This window comes from Haliotis rufescens, unplaced genomic scaffold, assembly GCF_023055435.1.
Source record: "Haliotis rufescens isolate VD_foot unplaced genomic scaffold, xgHalRufe1.0.p SCAF_12, whole genome shotgun sequence".
NCBI lineage: Eukaryota > Metazoa > Mollusca > Gastropoda > Lepetellida > Haliotidae > Haliotis > Haliotis rufescens.
The window spans coordinates 9,832,288-9,855,729 of record NW_025963802.1 but is presented as its reverse complement, the minus strand read 5'-3'; the positions used below and the strand labels follow the sequence as shown (position 1 = coordinate 9,855,729).

The 23,442-nt window shown below is 38.8% G+C and overlaps 1 protein-coding gene across 3 annotated transcripts in view; it reads right to left on the bottom strand.

Annotated features, from left to right (window-relative positions):
- Nucleotides 1–6,643: 6,643 nt before the first annotated feature.
- Nucleotides 6,644–23,442, bottom strand: part of LOC124143875 (transient receptor potential cation channel subfamily M member-like 2) — a 49,935-nt gene continuing 33,136 nt past the window's right edge. For all 3 annotated transcript variants that reach the window (XM_048393350.1, XM_046513022.2, XM_048393351.1), the window contains 8 exons: nucleotides 23,178–23,423; nucleotides 22,216–22,390; nucleotides 20,117–20,273; nucleotides 18,624–18,802; nucleotides 15,351–15,483; nucleotides 14,422–14,686; nucleotides 12,747–12,767; nucleotides 6,644–9,768 (listed from right to left, as the gene is read on the bottom strand). In XM_048393350.1, the coding sequence (XP_048249307.1) occupies nucleotides 9,193–9,768; nucleotides 12,747–12,767; nucleotides 14,422–14,686; nucleotides 15,351–15,483; nucleotides 18,624–18,802; nucleotides 20,117–20,273; nucleotides 22,216–22,390; nucleotides 23,178–23,423 (1,752 nt within the window). In that variant the 3' untranslated portion in view covers nucleotides 6,644–9,192. The remainder of the gene's footprint in view (nucleotides 9,769–12,746; nucleotides 12,768–14,421; nucleotides 14,687–15,350; nucleotides 15,484–18,623; nucleotides 18,803–20,116; nucleotides 20,274–22,215; nucleotides 22,391–23,177; nucleotides 23,424–23,442) is intronic.

Genomic DNA, 23,442 nt, shown 5'->3' with positions numbered 1-23,442 from the left:
AGATTTGGTTTTGGTGGTCAATATCAACCGAACAATGAATACATAACTGTGTAGACTTTTCAAAAATAAAATGGATGATAAATATACAGAAATTGTTGAAAGGACTGGGTAAGATGTGACTCAACCTACATGTATTAGTCTCAAGTTAAAAATATAAACCTGCCGTCACTTCAGGCTCTAGTATTGTCGGCATCTTGCTCATAGTACCCATCCGAGGTACTACTTTGATGTAAGACCTGAGAGGTTTTACATTTAAAGTATATAAAGAGACTTTTAATATGCTTCTAGTGTTCATTTTATTTTACTTGTTAAAAGTCACATGATCTCACAATTGGGATGCGATGACATGCATCAACCAATTCAGCGAGCCTGACTACCCGATCCCGTTTGTTACCTGTTACGGCAAGCACAGTCACCTGTTACGGCAAGCACAGTCACCTGTTACGGCAAGCATAGTCACCTGTTACGACAAGCATAGTCACCTGTTACGGCAAGCACAGTCATCTGTTACGACAAGCATAGTCACCTGTTACGGCAAGCATAGTCACCTGTTATGACAAGCATAGTCGCCTGTTACGGCAAGCATAGTCACCTGTTACCGCAAGCATAGTCACCTGTTACCGCAAGCATGGGTTGCTGAAGATGTATTCTAACCCAGATCTTCACAGGGCCTTGCACTGACAGTCAGTTCAAACACTCCCAGAAAATGGTTGAAAATTTAAAGCCTTTTTTTTCACTATAACATAATTGCCAGACTGTCAAGACAAGGCGAAGTCTTACTATACAGGATTACACACTAGATACACACTAGATACATACTAGATACACACTAGATACACACTGTAACCAATGCATGACAAGAACAAAACAGAAATCATCATATCATTTATTTGTGAATTTGTACAATTGTCTCATTTTTTCATATTTTTGTTACACAGTCAAGTATTATTATATCACATATGGTTGCACCGTGGTCTGCATATTGTGTATTTTGATTACCTAGCTATTGGAGTGTGTATATACCACTACACATAAAAGACAGGTAAATCAATACCTTCACAAAATAAACAGATTCTTAAACAAAATAGACTAATTTGCTTTAACATACATACATACATTAATCTACAAAATAGCATTATTACCAGTCATCCACATGTATATTTTCATAAATAGAACAAAATGTTGAATCAAAAAGACTCTCCTTTTTAATTTCATACATTAATGATACATTCCAAGGTCACATGTCTAGAAGAGTATCTATCCCAGAAAAGGTAGATTTGAAAAAAGACGTTAATTACCCCACTGTAAAGTTAAGGGTATCTAAAACTTCTTGCAAATGCTAATACAATTATTGGGCAAAGATTGTAACATTTGTGCAATAATATAGCAAAAATTGTTACACTAGTACAACAATATTGCATACACTAGTGCAATGATATTGCAAATATTGTAATGCTAGTGCAATGATATAGCAAATATTGTAATGCTAGTGCAATGATATCGCCAAGGAAGTGATACAAGTGCAATGATGTATATTCACTAACCATAGCTCTCAAATGTAACTACTGATAGCTTCATGTAACATAAATGTCATTTATCAATGGTTAATCTAAATAGATTGCTTTCTGTATAAGACCTTTACGTATCAGAAATGGATATTTCAGTCACTGTTTTTTATAAATGCATTATTATTAACAACTATGAAAAGCAAATTTTGAGGGTTAAAATGATTTTCAAATATTTGTAATGTCTCACAAACAGAAAAACTTTTAATATCAGTGTTAGAATATTCAGTATATTGGCAACAATAAACGGAGTATCACCAGAGATGTTTATCAGAAAGTAAACAAGCAAAAACAATGTACAATATGTCAAGCAATCCTAAATTGGTTCTTTGAACTAGAAAAAGACAAACTTTTAATATCAATGTTAGAATATTCAGTATATTGGCAACCATAAACGGAGTATCACCAGAGATGTTTATCAGAAAGTAAACAAGCAAAAACAATATACAATATGTCAAGCAATCCTAAATTGGTTCTTTGAACTAGAAAAAGACAAACTTTTAATATCAATGTTAGAATATTCAGTATATTGGCAACCATAAACGGAGTATCACCAGAGATGTTTATCAGAAAGTAAACAAGCAAAAACAATATACAATATGTCAAGCAATCCTAAATTGGTTCTTTGAACTAGAAAAAGACAAACTTTTAATATCAGTGTTAGAATATTCAGTATATTGGCAACCATAAACGGAGTATCATCAGAGATGTTTATCAGAAAGTAAACAAGATTAATCATTGTACAATATGTCAAGCAATCCTAAATTCTTTGAACTAAAAAAGGAAACATTTAAGTCACAGTTGGTATTGTTGTTCAGTAAGTCAATCGGTTGTAATAACTTCTGTATCTAAAAAATATACAATAAATATTTCTTAAAAAACAAAATAAAATTAATATCACAGACAAGAGGTTAACAAATGTAAACACACAAGACAAAATGCTAATCAACCAACTGACCAAGACCAGGCCATTCACAACATTCTCACTGAAGGTGTTTATTGTCATAAATGCTATTGGTCAACAAGAATAAAAAGTGAGCTCTTCTGTAAGCAAAACCCAAACCCTGAGAAGCTGTTACTATTTCTACAGTGAACATAAACACAAAAAACTGACAACACGATGTCTTTGTCAGTACATTGTTAATACAATAACATGCAATAAAACATTTCGCTTAACTGATTGTGTTTAGGAGATTTGAAGGGAGGAGTTTGTCATGATACCATATTCGACATAATATATAAGCACCCCGCTCTAATAAGCGCCCACGGTGATATTTGCTAATATATTGGCTGGTGAACAATCCGAATTGGCACCTCTTCCGATTGATCAATGTACACAAGACTTATTTATTCGTGTATAATACACACTTGTGTGTTGTATGCACCAAGAATTACAGGCAATTCAATTCTGGAAAAATATGTTTGTCGTGTATAATATGCACAGACTTTTCTTTTGTATCATTCAGGCTGTCAGCATAAACCACGAAATATACGATCTTTCATACTGTTTTTTTTCCACCCAAATTCTAATAAGAGCCCCCTATTTCTAACTTTAATAGCGCCCTGGGCGCTTATTACGTCGAATACGGTAATTTACTTATTACCTAAGAGACAAGTCATGTGTAATTATTGAATTTCTTTTACATGTATTTGGGGGGAAGGCGTGAAAAAATGTTGCAACAAAATGGAGGTTGTCAGCAAAATATGATACTGTTAAGACCAACAATTTACAGAATCATTGTTATGGGGAAATGTCCAGTTCAATGTAGATGTTCCTCACAGCAATCATCCAGGGTTTCCAGATTAACAGTGTCCCTTCTGAAGGGGTTTCACTGTACATGGTGACACTGTCCTAGGCTATTACAATATATCAACTACAGTATTACCCTGCTATCACAGCTGTGTCATGGATGGATTCATATGAGGTATGCATGGACGGTCATGGACGGTCATGGACAGACATAGGTATAAATATTGACAAAAAATAACCATGTTTGAAAAATCTTATCAACACTGGTAAGAAAATAATGGAATGCTGCATTTCACTTGGAGGGAATCACGTTTGAGATATGTATGGACGAAGAGAATTGTTCATAAACAGTAAAACCCAGATCGTGATTTCTGTTTCCTGTAAGAGGTATCCTATTTCTCTACTTTAAGCAACAACGTAGTAAAACCAAGTACGAAAAAATGTAAACCTTCCAATTGCGATACAACTGATGCAAAAAGCGAGCTGTCGTATCAGTTACCCAAACAAAAATATATACAGGGATATATAAATCCACATAAATGTCATCAACATTATCAATATTGACATGACAGAAACCGGTCAGTATGTAGCTAAAGGCATTACCCCACTGAACAAGCCTTGTTAGAGCATGTTACATATTATGCAGGTCATAGTAAATATCACTGATACTTGATCACCAGGCCAACCTGGTTTATTAACCGGAATTATTCAGATTCAGATGGATGCAGTCAGAGTAGCTTAGTGGTCCATGTGTTTGTCACACTATAGGCCCAGGTTTGATTCCAACATGGGTACAATGTGTGCTGCCCTTTCAGATGTCTCCTGCTGTGGTATTGGTGGAGTAATGCTTAGTTTGTTTGTTTGTTGTCTATTGCCGCACTCTGCAATATTCCAGCTATATGACAGCGGTCTGTAAATAATCAAGTCTGGACCAGACAATCCAGTGATTGACATCATGAGCATCGAACCACGCAATTGGTGTCAATGACATGCATCAACCAAGTCAGCGAGTCTGGCCACCCGATCCTGTCTGTCGCCTCTCACAACAAGCATAGACGAATCTTACAGCAAGCACGGATCACTGAAGACCTAGTCAAAACTGTTGCAAATTCCAATGACACTGGTGGTAATGCTCTAAAAATATATAGCGTTTATAGAAACCAACAACTCCATTTAAGTTGAAAAGGAGCCCCAGTGAGATGGTAGATTCAGAGGAAAATCTAGACTTGCTTCATTTAGGGCGTTTGCATTAAAGCAAGGTCTGGATGGAAAAGAAAATAATAAGGTTCAGGGACTGTGAGACAGTCTAACACTGGTGGCATTGGTGACCTTATGTGAGCAATATTTCAACACATTTCAATTTCATACCTTGCACCCATGTAGAGATTCAAACCTAAGCCTTCAGAATTACAGGTGAACACCTTAACCACAAGGCTACCCTACCTCCATTGGTTGAACAGAAGTTACCATGGTTACTAGGTATGTCTGTCTTGGACAAAAATGGCGGAAGTAATGTCCTTCCCCAACTGCAGTCCAATCTGAATACATCAGTAATCCAGTTGATGACGACAGGTTGGCCATATTATGCTGGCATTAGTGTAAATCTGGAAAGTTTTGCGAGAAGGAAAGAACTGTGAAAACTGCAAGCAACACACACTCCCAACATTTTCATGACACAGTCATTTTCATCCTGTTTCCTTATTACCCATTGTCAGTCGTCTAATCAGGATTGTTCACTCACCTGCCACACCTGCCACACCTCGTCAGTAGTAGTCCAGACATACGCCAGCCAGTCTATACTGTGAGATTAACACACCACTCCAACCTTCCCTGTCAACTCTAACACATGCATCGATAGTTTAAAAATCGCTGACTGACACTGAGTTACCCTTTCGTCACGCCGACTTCCTCCTCATAGAAAAAACATGAGCAAAAGCAGCTTTGATCATTGGTTATCCCATCAAGAGAGTGTCGCAAAACTTTCCAGGCACAGTTAAGACTATTGTTAGCCACTTGCAAAAAATTCAAGGCGCAAAACTTTCCAGATTTACAGTTCTTCATAATTACAACACATGTAAACATAAACAAAGGTCAACTTGCACTGATATGCTGCCATATGTAAAGGCAACAGTAGAACAAATACACCAGCAGTGTATTCATTTGTAGGCATTCTGTGTTAATCACAAAATGTGCATGAAATTTAAAAATATTAACATTATAAAAACACACACAAAAAAACAGCAGTAAGTTTGGACAATTACCCTCTCATGTCATCATAATTTACATGTCAAGCTTATATACAAGTCATTCCTGTATTCACTGATACAACAGCTTCTAAATACCCCTTTAAAACACTTATATACAAGTCATTCCTGTATTCACTGATACAACAGCTTCTAAATACCCCTTTGAAACACTTATATACAAGTCATTCCTGATACCCCTTTAAAACACTTATATAAAAGTCATTCCTGTATTCACTGATACAACAGCTTCTAAATGCCCCTTTAAAACACTTATATACAAGTATACATACATTGAATATTCTACCAATACGAACATGGATCATACAAAAACCAACACAACAAAATTAACGAACCAAAATATGAAGGAAAAATCTTCAAAAGAAGTAAAGTTGATTAGATTCTTGAAATGACGATCACTTAAACTTAAATGAAAGTATTATGTATGTTTTTAGATTTATCAGTTGGATAACAAAAAGAAAATTAAGTTTAAAGTTCAAGGCCAGATTCTATGTGACTGTTTAAAGTTTTCACATTTTGCAAGAGGAATGGTTTTATCCACAAGCAAATTAAGTGTTGGTTTATTTACTGTGTTCGTATTGATAGAACTTGTATGATTGTCAAGTGTTTGAAACACTCTTAATGAATGATCAAAACAATAAATACAATTGTCATTACAATACAATACATTGTGAATACAATACAATACAATACAGAATACAAAGTCATGTATATTCTCACAACACTTAGCATTACCACCAACAGGGTCACTGTATAACTCTTTATTATCCCATTTTCAGTAATATCTTCAAATTTATTGATTACCGTATTCGACGTAATAAGCGCCCAGGGCGCTCTCAAAATTACAAATAGGGGCTCTTATTAGAATATTATTTTGGTGGAAAAAACAGAGTTGAAAGATCAATTTCGTGGTTTCTGCTGACAGCCTGAAATGTTTATGTACGACAGATATATTTTTCCAGAATTTAATTGCCCATAATTAAGGGTGCATATAACACACGATTGCGTATTATACGCAAATATAAAAGTCTTGTGTACATTGATCAATCGGAAGGGGTGCTAATTGGGATTGTTCACTAGCTAATATGTTAGCAGTTATCGCCATGGGCGCTCATAGAGCGGGGCGCTTATTACGTCGAATACGGTATATCAATCTGTATTATTGATCATATAATATGATGATATAAAAATAGTGTCATGGCACTGTAGCTCACCTGGATATACAGTCATCGGTTTACAATGTCAACACTTTAAAATAGACAGCCACTGAAAAAAGGTTGCTAGAATTGATGATATTTAAAAAGTTTTTTTTAATAAATACCAATTACTGACACTAAAATATAACAAAGTGAACAAAATAGAACGTCATCATGAGGAAAAATACCCATGCTCTGCACGTTTGGCACTTTCAGAGAAGTTTACAGAGGCAAATATGCATTTTGAGAGAATTTAAGAGCATGAGAGTTTAGGAGTGTGGTCTTGTGGTTAATGGAAGGTCAAAGATCTCACAAATCAGAACATGTGTGTTGAGCCCCACTCAACTACACAAATACAAAATATCCTTACAATATGAAACAAAATCTTTCAGTCTGGTCATAGTGCAAAGGTCAAATCAAGGTCAAACTTGAGGTCAAGACAGAATATATTAAGCACCAGTACTAATTACACATGTACCAAAATTCTTTACACTTTGAACAAAACTTGCTGAGTAATTGACATAAACTACTTGTTCAATATCAATGCTGCGTGGGCATATTGAAAATCATTCGCACTTCCTTAAATAATTTGGGTGTCTTTTTTTGTGGTAAAAATGAATGTGAAGCTTCACTGGCTCAGCGGTTTTCTGCGGAGAAGATGTGGAGAGGTAATGCAAATTGAGAGAGTTTAGGAGCATGGGTAAAGTGCAAAGGTAATATAAAGGTCAAAATCAAAATCATAGCAAACAGAACATATATGTGTTGAGTCGCACTACTAACTACACAAATACCATATTTCATTACATTTTGAAACAAAATGGCTGAGAAATTTCCATGAGGAGCTTCATCTTCAAGATAAAAGGTCAAACCAAGGAACAAATTAGTTTAGAAGTTATAATATCGCAAAAAACAACATAATATATATGAACAGCCAACAACTAACACCACATGTACCAAAGTTTATTTCATTTGAGTAAAATCTTGCCATTACTTGACTTGCAATGTCATTAAATAGCTTTTATATATTATATGGCTACCACGCCTGCCATATTCAAAATTGGATTTAAAAATTTTAAACAAATTTTGGGAATTATGTTTGTGAAGTTTCATTGGTCTAGTGGCTTTTAATGAGAAGATGTTTATGACGAACAAACAGAACCCAACATACACTCACATGACCTTCAGTCAGGTGAGCTAAGACTCACAAGTGAAAATGACTTCAGCTTCGTGTGTAAATACTGGGCAAAAATAAACCTTACTTGTATATTGGACAAAATATTCTAAAATAGGAAACATCTTCCCTGTAGTCAGGGCTCAAGGTAAAACTGGTTCGTAAGACTATCTATGGCAGGAGTTTATGCAATACAAGCATCTTGCTGGACGGGTTTCTCTGCATCTTATGCCTAGGAATATCATGTGGACATCATTTTAAGAATTATGCATATCCAGCTGTGCTTAATATCATAATGGCCCTTATCAAAATCCAAAGTCGGAGAAAGTGCCACTGGATTTTCATGACAAAGGAGCATATTCACAAAGCTTAGAGATCATGTAAAACTGACTCATCTCATCATACTTGATGCTACAATTACCAATATATTACATATTAGGGCTGGGACGAGTCCAAATTTCCTACCCGTGGACCCGACCTCATATTTCCCTACACTGATACCCACCTGTAGGTCTCAAGATTTGGATACAAAATGTCCAATTGAGAATTGTTTTACCAGGGCCCTGGCAAAATCGATCTAGATACACATATTAAGCAATCTGGTCATGCACACACTGAAGCTTCATCCCAAATTCAATTACCCAAGCTGTTCAGAAAGAAGGGACAAGAATGTTATATTATCAACAAAGATAGGATATATATATATATATGTATGTATGTATGTATGTATGTATGTATGTATGTATGTATGTATGTATGTATGTATGTATGTATGTATGTATGTATGTATGTATGTATGTATGCATGCATGCATGCATGTATGTAATGTATGTATGTATTGGCACCAATATCAGGTAGCATACATGGCACTCTCACCAGTTCAGTGACACAGTAATACACTCTTTCAGACATATAGGAACATTATTAAACAACAACAATTGGCATTAGGACAAAATTCAATCTACAGTCTACCTACTTGGTCAGAAAACCCATATGAGACGTCATTGTTTTTCAGCCCAAACTTCTATTTCTAAAAGTCATTTCAGCCTAAACTGCCTTGCAAATGGATCATGCATCATTTGCAACTTTTGCCTTATAATCAGATCAGGAGATTTCTAACACTGTAGTCCAAATTTAAAGGATCTCGTTTACTGTGTGAATGTGACTTCTAAGTTTGTCACATCATTGAAAATCTTATCCAACAAAAAATGACATCATTTCAACAATTCTCATCACAGCATCATATCTACCTATACTTATTCCTCGAATAGCTGTGATCTTGTGATGCGCTAGATCTCTCCAGTTCCATCAACCGTTCCTCCAGATCAGAAATACGCTTTCTTTCCTGTCTCCTTGCACGTCTGTTCGCTAGCAATCGAGAGCTTTGGGCTGATTTGGAAACATTCTCATCATCAGAGAAATCAGGGGACTGCAGTTCTCGGGGAATCTCCTTAGTTTGAATGTTCAGAGGATTCAGACTTCTTGGCGTCTGCTTCCCATATATATCGTCCTCTGACTCACTCCAGGGTAGTGCCTCTGATCTGGATTTCAAGAAACTTTGTCGTGGGGAGAGTGGAATTAATCCTTGTGGCACCGAAGGCAGTGGATGCCCCCTGGTCGGGGAGCTGTCGCTGTCCATATGTTTGAAGGAGTACTCCGGTTTACGATCATAATCCGCAAGGTTGATGTTCAGCTCCTTGTCCTCGTCATCTTCAAACCTGTCTCTCTTCTTCTTCTTCTTCTCCTTCTTGGACTCCCTCTTAGGTTCCTTCTTTGCCTTCTTCTTCTTGTGTTTCTTCTTTACTTCATCCATTACAACATCCTAGAAGAAGAAGTTGAAGAAATTAGAACACAATGCTTAAACAATCTTTTGATCAGTGTCGCAAACTGGAAAGGTGTTGCATTTACCAAAACCGCATCTTCCCGAAGCAAGGGGGTTAAGTGACTTTGAAAGTCCAGTTTCCACCCTTGCCAAACTAGGCTGTAACTCCTGGGCCTGACCGTAGCGCCACCAGTGATTATTATGAGTCATGTCCCTTCTGAGCCTCTCCTATGGACCAATTAGATTCCACCTCTCATATCATTTGTATCAAACAAAGTGGCGGCGCCCAGTCAAGACGATCTTATCGATAATCAAGTCCTATAGTGTCATAAAATGGGTCTTACATCGCGAAGAACATCAAATTGCGTGAGCACCTTGATTAAAAACATGAAAAGATTTGGAAAATATTTGTTGACAACGAGTTGGCGGTGTACATGCTTTGCCAATCCTGCAATCGACCGAAATCTACAAGACAGTTTACTGACCGGATTTTGTTTAGATTGGACTATGCATCGATTCTTTAGTTCAGCCAAAATTGAACTCCATAATACCAGCCTAGTTTCGGCATGGGTGGAAACTGGACTTTTATAGTCAGTTAACTCACTTGCCTCGGGAAGATGCAAAAAAAGAAGCAGACCCACACACCCTTTTCAAGATGCCTGAAACTTGTCAACCTAACAGATATATCCTAAACCATTTGGACATCACCAAATCAGGTGATAGATGACCACATCAATATCTAGCTATATTATACTTTAATCCTTTATGTTGTCCAATGCAATACAACTTTGAAACAGAAAGTCGCATGTCTCTCACTACCTTGATAAGCAACTGCTTCATATTACTAAGATACTGTCTAAATATAAACCATCCGACTTGAAAGCCTTACGTCTGCATAAGTCAACAGTTATTTTACAAGGTAGTAGACTCTGTGACAGAGTCCACCCATCTGCAATAGTATACATTCTACCATGACATTTAAAGATGATATAATTTGATTGGTTAAATTTACTAAATTTGAAGTAGTCAATGAGAGTTTGTTCTGTTTGGTTGTGGGGCGGTCGGGGAGCATAGTGGTTAAAGCGTTCGATCGTCACGCCGAAGACCCGGGTTCGATTCCCGACATGGGTACAATGTGTGAAGCCCATTTCTGGTGTCCCCCGCCGTGATATTGCTGGAATATTGCTAAAAGCGGCGTTAAACCATACACAGTCAGTCTGTTTGGTTGCTGTTTCACACTGCACTCAGCAATATTCCAGCTATATGATGGAGGTCTGTAAATCTGGACCAGACAATCCAATAGTTGACATCATCACCATCTCAACACGCCTGACCACCCGACCCGTTTGTCATCTCTACGACAAACATGGGTTGCCGAGTACCCCTTCTAATCCAGATCATCACGGGTTAGTTAATGAGAGATGACTGCATCACTGCACTGAACATGTGTGCAAGAGATAGATTCTGTTTTAAGAAACACATATAACTCGAGGTAAAAGAATGGAGATAAACTTTTTCTGTTTTAAATTATGAGGTGGTTCATCGTTGATTAAACACTGCTAAATGTTACATTTAAATCTCACGCTAACATTTTAAATGACGATAAGTGGTGTTTTATCAACGATCAACCACCTCAAAATTTTAGTGAATGAGTATGGTTTTACGCCGCTTTTAGCAATATTCCTGCAATATCATGGCGGGGGACACCAGAAATGGGCTTCACTCATTGTACCCATGTTGGGAATCGAACCTTGATGAGCTAACGCTTTAACCACCAGGCTACCCGACCGCCCCTTAAAACTGGAAACAGAATAGGTTGACCTCCTCAATAAAAACTAATTCGCTAATTGTTCTTTTGTTCAGTTTGAACAGTAAATAAGTGAAAACAAGTAAAGTTACAGTCCCTTAAAAAACAATAAAATATCAGACATTAGGAATCTAATGCAAAGTTTGGACATCCTCCAGATTGGTTTCATGGCATCATCAACAAGAATAAATGTGTATTTAACTTCTGGCGATGTGAGCTTCACTCTCACAAACTGGACAAAATCTACCCATGCTACCCCAGGCAGGAATGAATGAAGAGTTGCCATGGTAAAAGGTGTGGATTGAATGCTTTTGTGGAATGCTTTGGCAATACATGCAGAGTGAATCTATCCATGCTAACTGGTTAGAATGTTCTACATTCTCAATCCAAATATGTTCACATCTTTAAAAAAAGCTTACATTACAAATTCTTTACCATGTTTACTATTTTCATTACAAGGTAACCTGTAACTTTCCAAAATCACAAACAAGAATGCATAATATTAATGAAAATTTGTACATAATTAATAGAAAATTAATAACACATATTTTGTCATTTCTTTCCTTGTTGATAATATTGTAATCTTGAACCATCAGAAGGAAAGTGAATTCCGGTGAAATAATAATGACATTTTGTAAGGATAGGGATTGGATATATAGAAGTTCCATTATCATGGTTAAGGATATGAAAGACGATATTGAAAGTTGTCATATACAAGGAGGGAGAATGTGAATAATCTAAAAACCGTTGTTAGTAGTTTCTTCATGCACCACAGAAATGTTCGCCATTTTCATGGATGTAAAAAATGTTTCAAATTTCGATAATTTTGCTTTTTCATTTTTCATTAAGGGACTGGTCATTTATTATAGGCATAGGGGGCCAGTGATAAAAAGCAAATAAATAACAATTGAACATTTTTTAGGGACTGGTCATTTATTAGAGGGGGTCGGTAAAACATAATACAGTCCTATCAATCCTCCCCCTACCCTCTAAAATAAATGACCAGTCCCTAAATGAAAAGCAAAATTATCAAAATTTGAAACATTTTGAAACTATAATAATCAAATATAATGTATTATTTAACATGTTTAAGAACATAATTCATTCTGTTATCTGTGATCGTGACACATTTCATAAACAATTATCAGACAAACAAAAATGTGATGATCACCTTTTTCCTTGATGTTTCCCCCTGAAATTAATATCATAATGATTGGAGACAATGGAATATAGCTTTCATTAAACGAGTAGTTTGTAATTTTTATTAACAAGTGTATCGTCTTGTATCAATACAGAGAAAAAACATATTGTGTATTGCATTGTCGCATGAAAACTCAAGGTGCACCCATGTATCGCTTCACCCTTGCTATTGCTGCCACCAGTCAAAGCTCCTCACTGTGCCAGGTGGCCTACAACCATGCATGGAGTTGAGAGCTCGCAACAAGTGATACCGAATAGTCTTCCCCAAGCTAAGTTGTTTTCTTTTATTTGTCAATCTGAATTTCTATTCCATGTCAATTAGCATGTAATTAGCATAGTGACAATGTACGGGGGAAGTGGGGGTGGTTTTCCATTAGTCTGCAATCTCAAACCAATCTGACTAAACAATCAACAAATGTAAATTCATCTGGAAAATAGTAAGTAATCATAAACATTTCACCAATTCACCAAAATGACATTCCCAAAGACATACACCCAAAATATATATTAGGGGTTTGAGGGAATATTTGTTGACATGGCTGCTTGCCTACGAGCTGTAGGAATGATGCTGGAGGGTGACGAATGTGTCACGTGCCAGGGAGGAGCTTGTTTGAATGTTTAGAAAGGGAGACAACTACACAGACAGGTCGATGGTGATCTCAGGAATATTCTTCTTCTTTGAGGCTCAGTGAGTGAATGAATGTCGTGCTGCAGTCAGTAATGTACCAGCTATTCACACACCATGTAAATACTTAAGTCTTGGTCAGGCAAACCAATTGTTGACAGCAACAATCCCACAAACAGAAACTCGCCCAAACTGATGATCACAGCGCTACGACTTCAAAAGTCTAGGAGTTACGATCATCTTAGCACTAAGATCGCTTTGCGTACAGGACCGTGATCTTTTGAAACCATCTCTTATGACAAGCATTGGGTACTGGGGACAAATTCCACCCCTGATCCCACCACAGGGTACTTCAGTGTGTCTTGAATCAGTTACGTTCTAAGTAGGGCTGTAACAATTCACCGATTCCTACGATATCACGGATACTTAGGTACACATGATACGTGAATCGTCAGTTTGTCAGATCACGATACTCTATAAATAGAACAGAAACAAACTGAGTTACCTCCCGTAATGGCAGAAGTAGCATAGCGCCACCAGTAAGCATGGCAGAGTACGAGAACGTGGAGGATGAGGAGGCCCCGACTAACTGTTACAGTTAATTAGCATCCCTTAATTTCAAACTGTTTTGTTCTTGTAGTTTCCTTTGTTAAAGTTTTTGAGATAACAATAAATAATAGGTGTATGAAGAAAGAGGTCATAGAGCTGTATTTCAGTGATTTCCTCATTTCTTACTATTTGATGTCGTGTATCGTGATACCAGTCAGTTCATATCGTTATACAAATCATATCGCAAGATACTCAGCTCAAGTTTTAAGAGACCACACCAAAACACACATTGCCAGAGAATCATTAAATGTACAACAACCACCTCTAACTTATGTTTGTTATAAAGGTCTTCTGGTGCCTCTGCACGTTATACAAATCATATCGCAAGATACAAGGCGATACTCAGCTCTAGTCTTAAGAGACCACACCAACACAAACATTGCCAGAGAATATTTAAATGTACAACACCCACCTCCAACTTATGTTTGTTGTAAAGGTCTTCCGGTGCCTCTGCGAAAAGGTTGTCAATGTTCAGCCCTTCCTGTAGCCTCTGCTCCTCGTCACGCAGCTTCAGGACACTCTTAATGGACGGCCATCTTGATGTTTTCTTCTCAGGCTTCTGTTCCTTCACAGGCAGGGGCAAAGTCTGCGTTTGTCCAAGCATTGTAGTTTCTGTGCCGAAGCCGTGTTGTTCTGCTATGAGTTCATCCTCGATCAACTTGGTCAATTCATCAACTCTGAAGAAACAATAATTTGTATAACTTCAAAAAAAGTCATTCAGACAGTTTTGTCGTTCTGTCATTACTATGCTAATAGAATGACAGTCATTGTTTAAGAAAGCATTTATCAGTTTACAAACAATGAGTTTTGTTTGATGAGGAAAACACTTTGTATCTTCATTTATAAAATCGAGGAAAAGATTTCATGGAGAGATTTGGGCTAAAAAAATAATAGTCTTGGTTCTCAGGCACCGCCTGCACCATCATAAAGTGTGCCACACTTTTCGTTTTTATTTCCATTTTAAAATACAAAACACAAAATCCTTAAATATTCCAGGTCCAACAGTAATCCAAAACTGTATTCCAGTATTTTACTCATCAAGGAATACATTTATGTAGGGAGGCCCTTTCCTAGGTTGATTGTACACAACTGTTTATTTGGTTGCATACCAGTTTGAACATCGCACCCCCTCAGACATTAGCCAGCTACACAATATGGACCATTTAGGAGACACCCAAGAGTATAGCTATGATTGCAGTCAGAAATTAGCCACCACACAATAGCATCCAGGATATCATAACAGGCAAACAGACAATTCACAGGCAAACCATTCCTATGTGGAAGCCTATTCTGTGCTGGAATCCTCCAAGGGCTGGATGACACCACTCAGGGACTACTCACCTCTTCTGCAGGTTCTTCACCTTGGTCTCCAGGCTGTTGGACTGACTGGCCTTCTCATGGCGGAGGTAGTTGGCCATCATCTCCTTCTCAAACAGCTGCAGGTACGCCAGATGCCGCTGCAGGTACTGCTGGGCTGGAACACAAAGAGATCCTCACAGGGTTTTACCTTGACCCTCAAAACTAGGGGTCCAGTGGACACCCAATTATTCATTTCAATGGTCCTTAAAATATGAGGATCCTGTAAAGTAATGAAACGGTGTACTCTACTGTACTGTACTGTACTAAGATTTAAAACTTACTTGAATTAAATTGGGGCAGTCGGGTAGCCTTGTGGTTAAAGCGTTTGATCGTCACGCCGAACACCTGGGTTTGATTCCCAACATGGGTACAATGTGTGAAGCCCATTTCTGGTGTCCCCCGCTGTGATATTGCTGGAATATTGCTAAAAGCGTCGTAAAACCATACTCACTCACACTTGAATTACAGGACCTTCATATTTTTTCAAGTCATTCACCTGATGAAGGAGCAATCATATACTCCGAAACATTGTGTTCCTCATAATAAAGAAGTTAACATCCATTAATTCTCTTCCTTTATATTTCTTGTCAAGATTTCGGTACAATGACTATTATTGTGTGTCCCACTGGATGCAATACTTTTCTTTCTGCTTCCATTCTACACATTTGTGTGTACTGGATGCACATTCATGCGTCATGTAAAACCCTGTCCCAAGATAATCATTCTGTCCATCACATGGTCAAGATTTCCATTCATGAGTTACAGTGTCCAAAGAGACATAAATTGTGTCTACTTTGTCATGAAAGAGACGCCATGTCAGTTAAAAGTTGTAGTAACAACTAAAGAATTGCCATGTCCATTACAGAATTGTTCATACAAGACTTGTCATGTCCATTAAGTAGTGTGCATTAAAAAGTCTCTTTGGCCATTAGAGTGTGCCAAATCCACACAGAGTCACACTGTCCGTTAAAGAGTCACAGCGTCCAATTAAGAGTTGCCATATCCACATACAGTCACACTGTCCGTTAAAGAAACACAGCGTCAAATTAAGAGTTGCCAAATCCACAAAGAGTCACACTGTCCGTTAAAGAGTCACAGCGTCCAATTAAGAGTTGCCATATCCACACACAGTCACACTGTCCGTTAAAGAGTCACAGCATCCAATTAAGAGTTGCCAAATCCACACACAGTCACACTGTCCGTTAAAGAGTCACAGCATCCAATTAAGAGTTGCCATATCCACACACAGTCACACTGTCCATTAAAGAGTCACAGCGTCCAATTAACAGTTGCCATATCCACACAGAGTCACACTGGCCATTAAAGAAACACAGCATCCAATTAAGAGTTGCCAAATCCACACACAGTCACACTGTCCGTTAAAGAGTCACAGCATCCAATTAAGAGTTGCCATATCCACACACAGTCACACTGTCCATTAAAGAGTCACAGCGTCCAATTAACAGTTGCCATATCCACACAGAGTCACACTGTCCATTAAAGAAACACAGCATCCAATTAAGAGTTGCCATATCCACATACAGTCACACTGTCCGTTAAAGAAACACAGCGTCCAATTAAGAGTTGCCAAATCCACATAGAGTCACACTGTCCATTAAAGAGTCACAGCGTCCAATTAAGAGTTGCCATATCCACACACAGTCACATTGTCCGTTAAAGAGTAACAGCGTCCAATTAACAGTTGCCATATCCACATAGTCACACTGTCCATTAATGAGTCACAGCGTCCAATTAAGAGTTGCCAAATCCACACAGTCACACTGTCCATTAAAGAGTCACAGCATCCAATTAGAAGTTGCCATATCCACACACAGTCACACTGTCCGTTAAAGAGTCACAGCATCCAATTAAGAGTTGCCATATCCACACACAGTCACACTGTCCGTTAAAGAGTCACAGCGTCCAATTAAGAGTTGCCATATCCACATAGAGTCACACTGTCTGTCCGTTAAAGAGTCACAGCGTCCAATTTAGAGTTGCCAAATCCACATAGAGTCACACTGTCTGTTAAAGAGTCACAGCGTCCAATTAAGAGTTGCCATATCCATGAAAGAGTCATTGTCCATTAACACATTGTAGTAGCCATTAAAGACAAACCATGTCCATGAATGTGTGGGAATGTCCATTAAAGGGTCGGAAGACCATGACAATTAATGCGTCACCATGTCCATTTAATAGTAGCAGTGTCCATTATATAGGCACCATGTCCATCAAACAGTCCATACTCTTCTCCATTCAAACATCAGGCAAAATTCTTATTGAATGATAAATATAAAGTTGGTTGGTTGGTTTGTTGTTTAACGCCGCACTCAGCAATATTCCAGCTATATGACGGCGGTCTGTAAATAATCGAGTCTGGACCAGACAATCCAGTGATTGATATCATGAGCATCGATCCACACAATTGGGATCGATGACATGCATCAACCAAGTCAGCGAGCCTGACCACCCGATCCCGTTAGTCGCCTTTTACGACAAGCATAGTCGCCTTTTACGGCATGCATGGGTTGCTGAAGACCTATTCTACCCCGGAATCTTCACCGGTAAAGTGATTCTGAGGCATTTGATTGGCTAACTAAACTAAGTCATTGTTTCCATGAACTGAAAAGAACCAATGGACTACTGTTTCCTGATTTGCGGATAATAGAATGGGCGGCGATTGTGTGGCATTATTGCGCTGAACATTGTCACAAATTTCTTACTGTTGTCTACAGTGTTTTTGTGTCAATGATTACAAAAGCAGTCTGTGAAGGTATTACTTTTGACATATTTATTCATAAAAATTGACTTCAATATGTTTTTGTGGTCATGGAGCTCTGACCATAAAAACAGGAGTGCACACACTTTGGGTAAATCAGAACACTGATTGTTATGTTACCACCATAAATCCATAAGGTAAAACAAATTGAAGTCAACCTTTAATAAATATAACAATGACTAAATAGAAGACTATAACAGCGCATTTGAATAATGAGTGAGTGAGTAAGTGAGTGAGTGTTGTTTTATGCCACTTTTAGCAATATTCCAGCAATGTCCAGCGGGGGACACCAGAAATGGGCTTCACACATTGTACCCATGTCGGGAATCGAACCCGGGTCTTTGGCGTGACAAGCGAACCCTTTAACCACTAGGCTACCCAACCGCCCCTCCGCATTTAAATAAAGCCATCACAACAACAGGCAACCTATCACCATGTTGGTGGTCAGTGAAGAACAAGACAGCCCTAGTACATACTTTCCGTTGTCTTCTTGCAGCAAGTTTTCCTGAAGAGCCACTTGAAGAGGTAGAAGGCATGCTTGATGATGTTGAAGGGGGGAATGATGCTGGACTTGATGTCGTACTCCATCACCAGGTAGTACATCTGGAACTTCCAGATCTCGATCGAGTTCTCCTCCACCGTGTCAAACACGTGACTGAAACACACAGGAAAGTGAGCGGTCAGAAATAGCCATTTTTGATCTAATACACTGTCAAACTGAGAACTGGAGATTGTGAACTCACGTGGAAACTGCCCAATAGTTGACAACTTTCACAAATTAGTCTGAATACATAGCCAAACAACATCTTCAAAATCAATCCCATCAAGTAGCCTGACAACCTCTTCAATTGAACCCAATCAAGTAGCCTGACAATCTCTGCCCTTGAACCTCATCAAGTAGCCAGACAACCTCTGCCCTTGAATCCCATCAAGCAGCCTGACAATCTCTGCCCTTGAACCCCATCAATTAGCCTGACAACCTCTTCAAATAAACCCCATTAAGTAGCCTGACAACCTCTTCAAATACCCCATCAAGTAGGCAGACAACCTCTTCCATTGAACCCCATCAAGTAGCCAAACAATCTCTTCAAATGAACCCCATCAAGTAGGCAGACAGCCTCTTCCGTTGAACCCCATCAAGTAGCCTGACAACCTCTTCAAATAAAACCCCATCAAGTAGCCAGACAACCTCTTCCATTGAACCCCATCAACTATCCTGACAACCTCTGCCCCTAAACCCCATCAAGTAGCCAGACAACCTCTTCAAATGAACCCAATTAAGTGACCTTACCACTTCTTCAAATAAACCCCATCAAGTAGGCAGACAACCTCTTCCATTGAACCCAATCAAGTAGCCAAACAATCTTTTCAAATAAACCACATCAAGTAGTCCAACAATCTCTTCAAACGACCATGTGTCTACCGTTAAAATCTACCGTAATCATTTCCAGGTCATGTTTCGAGACAAAGGTACACACTAACACATTCCATTTGTGTCCATCAGCCCTACAACACTGCCTAGCTACCCCATCTTCCCGAGGCAAGGGCGTTAACTGACCATAAGAGTCTAGTTCCCACCCTAGCCAAACTAGGCTGGAATGTTTTTGGGCTCAATTGTAGCGCCACCAGTGGCTGTTACGAGTTCTATCCCCTACATGTCCCTCCTATTGACCAATCAGATTCCATCACTCATATCACTTGCATTTACTTAAACAAAATGGTGGCATCCAGTCAAAATGATCTGATCCAGTTCATTACGTTAATATTACTAGACTACGCATAGACTCGTTAGTAGCTCATGACTACAAGCCTAGTAGTTTGGCAAGGGTGGGAACTGGACTTTTATAGTCAGTTAACGCCCTTGCCTCCAGATGATGAGCTACCCCAACAGATATCATGTAACAGACATCTGTCTAGACAGGCACTGCTGTCCTCCTTCCAGCCAACCAGTCCCCTGTGAGTCTGTTACCTGAAGATGGCAATGAGAAGGTTGAGCAGGAGGATGTTGCCCACAGACAGATATATCGCCAGCAGAATGGGCACCATCCAGTTGGACGTCCTACACGTGTTGTTGAAGGGTGTCACTGATGTCACGTTCTGCAGAGCAGCCATACACGTCTGATCAGCTGTAAAAGTAATTACACATACCATATACATCCCACATGTTTCATGTTTTCAGACAGTATGGCAGTTCTGGGAACAGGAAATGGATGAAAGACATACCTCGGCAAAAGGTCTGAGAATCTAGTTCATATTAGGCTAAGAAAAATAATAGTCTTGGTTCTCAGGCACCGCCTGCATCATCATAAAGTCCGCCACTCATTTCGTTATTATTTCCATTTTCAAAAAGAATTAAATCATAAAATATTCCACGTCCCGAACACAAGATCCTGGCAGTGAAATGCTACAATACCTAAGAACAACATTCACCGAAATTATTGTAAACAATATTTGGTTACATACTAGCGTGAACATCCCCAACCCCCCCCCCCCCCCCCCCACCCCCCCACCCACCCCACCCAAAAAAAACACTGCCCCCCCACACTATATGTTCAAAAGCCATTGCCTGAGAACCAATTCTTTTATTTTTTTAAGCCTTATATTCCAGGGAATGTTTTTTTACAGTCAGCAAGCCTGTAGAGTAGGAATATTGCTGACTTAAAAACAACATTAACTAGAACAGGAATCTGAACTAGAACTCAACCACAGCAGCATTTGGAATGAGCATTTTTATTGTATACTTACAGTGAACATAACACTGGCTATTTCACTACAGTGAACATAACACTGGCTATTTCAATGCAGTGAACATAACACTGGCTATTTCAATGCAGTGAACATAACACTGGCTATTTCACTACAGTGAACATAACACTTGATATTTCAATGCAGTGAACATAACACTTTGACGGAACTATTGTCATACAAGAACTACCTCCCTGCAAATTGTCTCCCTTTATCGTAAGTGTCTGGCCCGTACACAAACTGTTGACTTTCTTTTCACATTAGTTCCACACCGACAAGGCAAAATAATGACAGATGGTCATTTATGGAGTTAATATCGCTTCTTGCCCTTGTAAACCAAAATGTTTCGTTATAAAGTGTAAATTTCTCATTTTAACCTGTCAATCGAGATTGGTCGTTTTGCAAACTTTCATTTTCGTTACTTGACCAGCGTGTAGTCCCTCGCTTCCAACAGCAGTCTCATAGCTTTCAAGAATATATTCTTTTGAAGTTGATTTTGTATGAGAGAGAATTTTGGTGACGTCAAATATTTTTTATTAATTTTTGTTTATATTTTGCAAACTCAGAAGGACTTTTTAAGTCGTAATTACAAGGGGTGGTGAAATGTCCCTGCATGTTTGGTTGGGGGAATAAACGTTTCAAGGTTTGAAATCTGGAATGATAAAAATTAAATTTCTGGTAGACTGCTCAAAATGTTAAAAATAAATAGGATATTTCATGTGTCAAGTGAAATATCATGTTTCTCTCATCTCGTGATGGGTTGGTTGGTTGGTTTGTTGTTTAACGCTGCACTCAGCAATATTCCAGCTATATGACGGCAGTCTGTATATAATCGAGTCTGGACCAGACAATCCAGTGATTAATATCATGAGCATCGATCCATGCAATTGGGATCAATGACATGCATCAACCAAGTCAGCGAGCCTGACCACCCAATCCCGTTAGTCGCCTTTTACGACAAGCATAGTCGCCTTTTACAGCATGCATGGGTTGCTGAAGATCTATTCTACCCCGGAATCTTCAGGGATCTCTCGTGATGGGGGAAAGGAGATATTTTGACAAGTTCACTTGACACATGGAATATCCTCCATATCCTCTCTTTTGGTCCGACACAAGGCCCGACAACCTGATTCCCATGTTAGGTCCTAGTTGTGTCTGACAGCAAATGAATTTCTCAAGATTGTGTAGCGTTAAGTGAGCTAAAATTTGATGTAACATTGGCAATATTTCAGCCATGTCGTGAGGATTGTACATAAGGAGAGGACTTGGGTACTTCAAACAAGTTGAGTCAGAATCAAATCATCTTTCCCGGAGTCCACTCACTCTCAATTTCATCAAGGAAGATCTCCCCGTACAGCTGCCAGTAAGGGTAGAAGACAATGTCCTTCAGGATGACTGTGTCGGGTTTACGCTGCGGGTAGAGCAGACCCTGGCTGGCCACGCCGTACGCCAGCAGGAACACCACCAGGATCATCACAAACAGCACCAGCTCCTCCAACTGGAACATCGCAAACACACTTTCCACTTACAGGTACACCTTTGTCACAGAATGACACAATCAAATTTTAGAATGACAATATGTAATATCAGAATGACTTCTTCATGTCACAGAATGAAACAGTCTAGTTCCAAATGACCAAAGCCTCAGAATGACATTGAATTGTAAATGACACAATCTGGTTCAAGGAAGACACAATCTGGTACAAGAATGACACAATCTGGTACAAGAATGACACAATCTGGTTCAAGGAAGACACAATCTGGTACAAGAATGACACAATCTGATTCAAGAATGACACAATCTGGTTCAAGAATGACACAATCTGGTTCAAGAATGACAAAATCTGATTCAAGAATGACACAAGTGAATCGCAGGATGACACCATAGAGTTGTGGAAAGGCACTGTCAATTCACAGAACAACACAATCTAGTTCTGGAATGACACAATCAATTCACAGAATGACACACAAGAGTAACAAAACAGTACAATTTAGTTACAGAATGACAACTGTTGACAAATTAAATCTGTTTTAGTTAAAAGCATCTGCATCATCACAACCCAAACCAGGAGATCTGTTACTGAGATCTTTAAGATGCTAATTATTGATCCATTGCCTCACTATCAACATCACTATATGCCAATGAGACCTAAATTACTAATGCACTCACTATCAACACTGATCTATAAGGCCTTCCCCCAATCCTTAAGAAAATAGACACAAGCTAAAACACTATGTCATTAGTACTGAAGCAGCAGAAGGTTTGAAAGGAACTAAATATTCACCATTCTCATGATCATAAACAACTTGGGTCCGAGTTGGCTGTTGGCGGTGTACACCTTCAGGATCCGGAGGTAGAAGATAATCACGTTGAAACAGTAGATCATCTTGGCACTGAAGAACAAATGAGGAAACCAGCGTAAACCAAACCCGATGAAGACCAGGATGAGGTTACAGATGTCCATCTTGTCCAGGAGGCCGAACCAGTCTCTCAACTTGCCCTTCCACGTTGGGATCGGGAACATCAGAAACTGCAAGGGCAAGGTCACA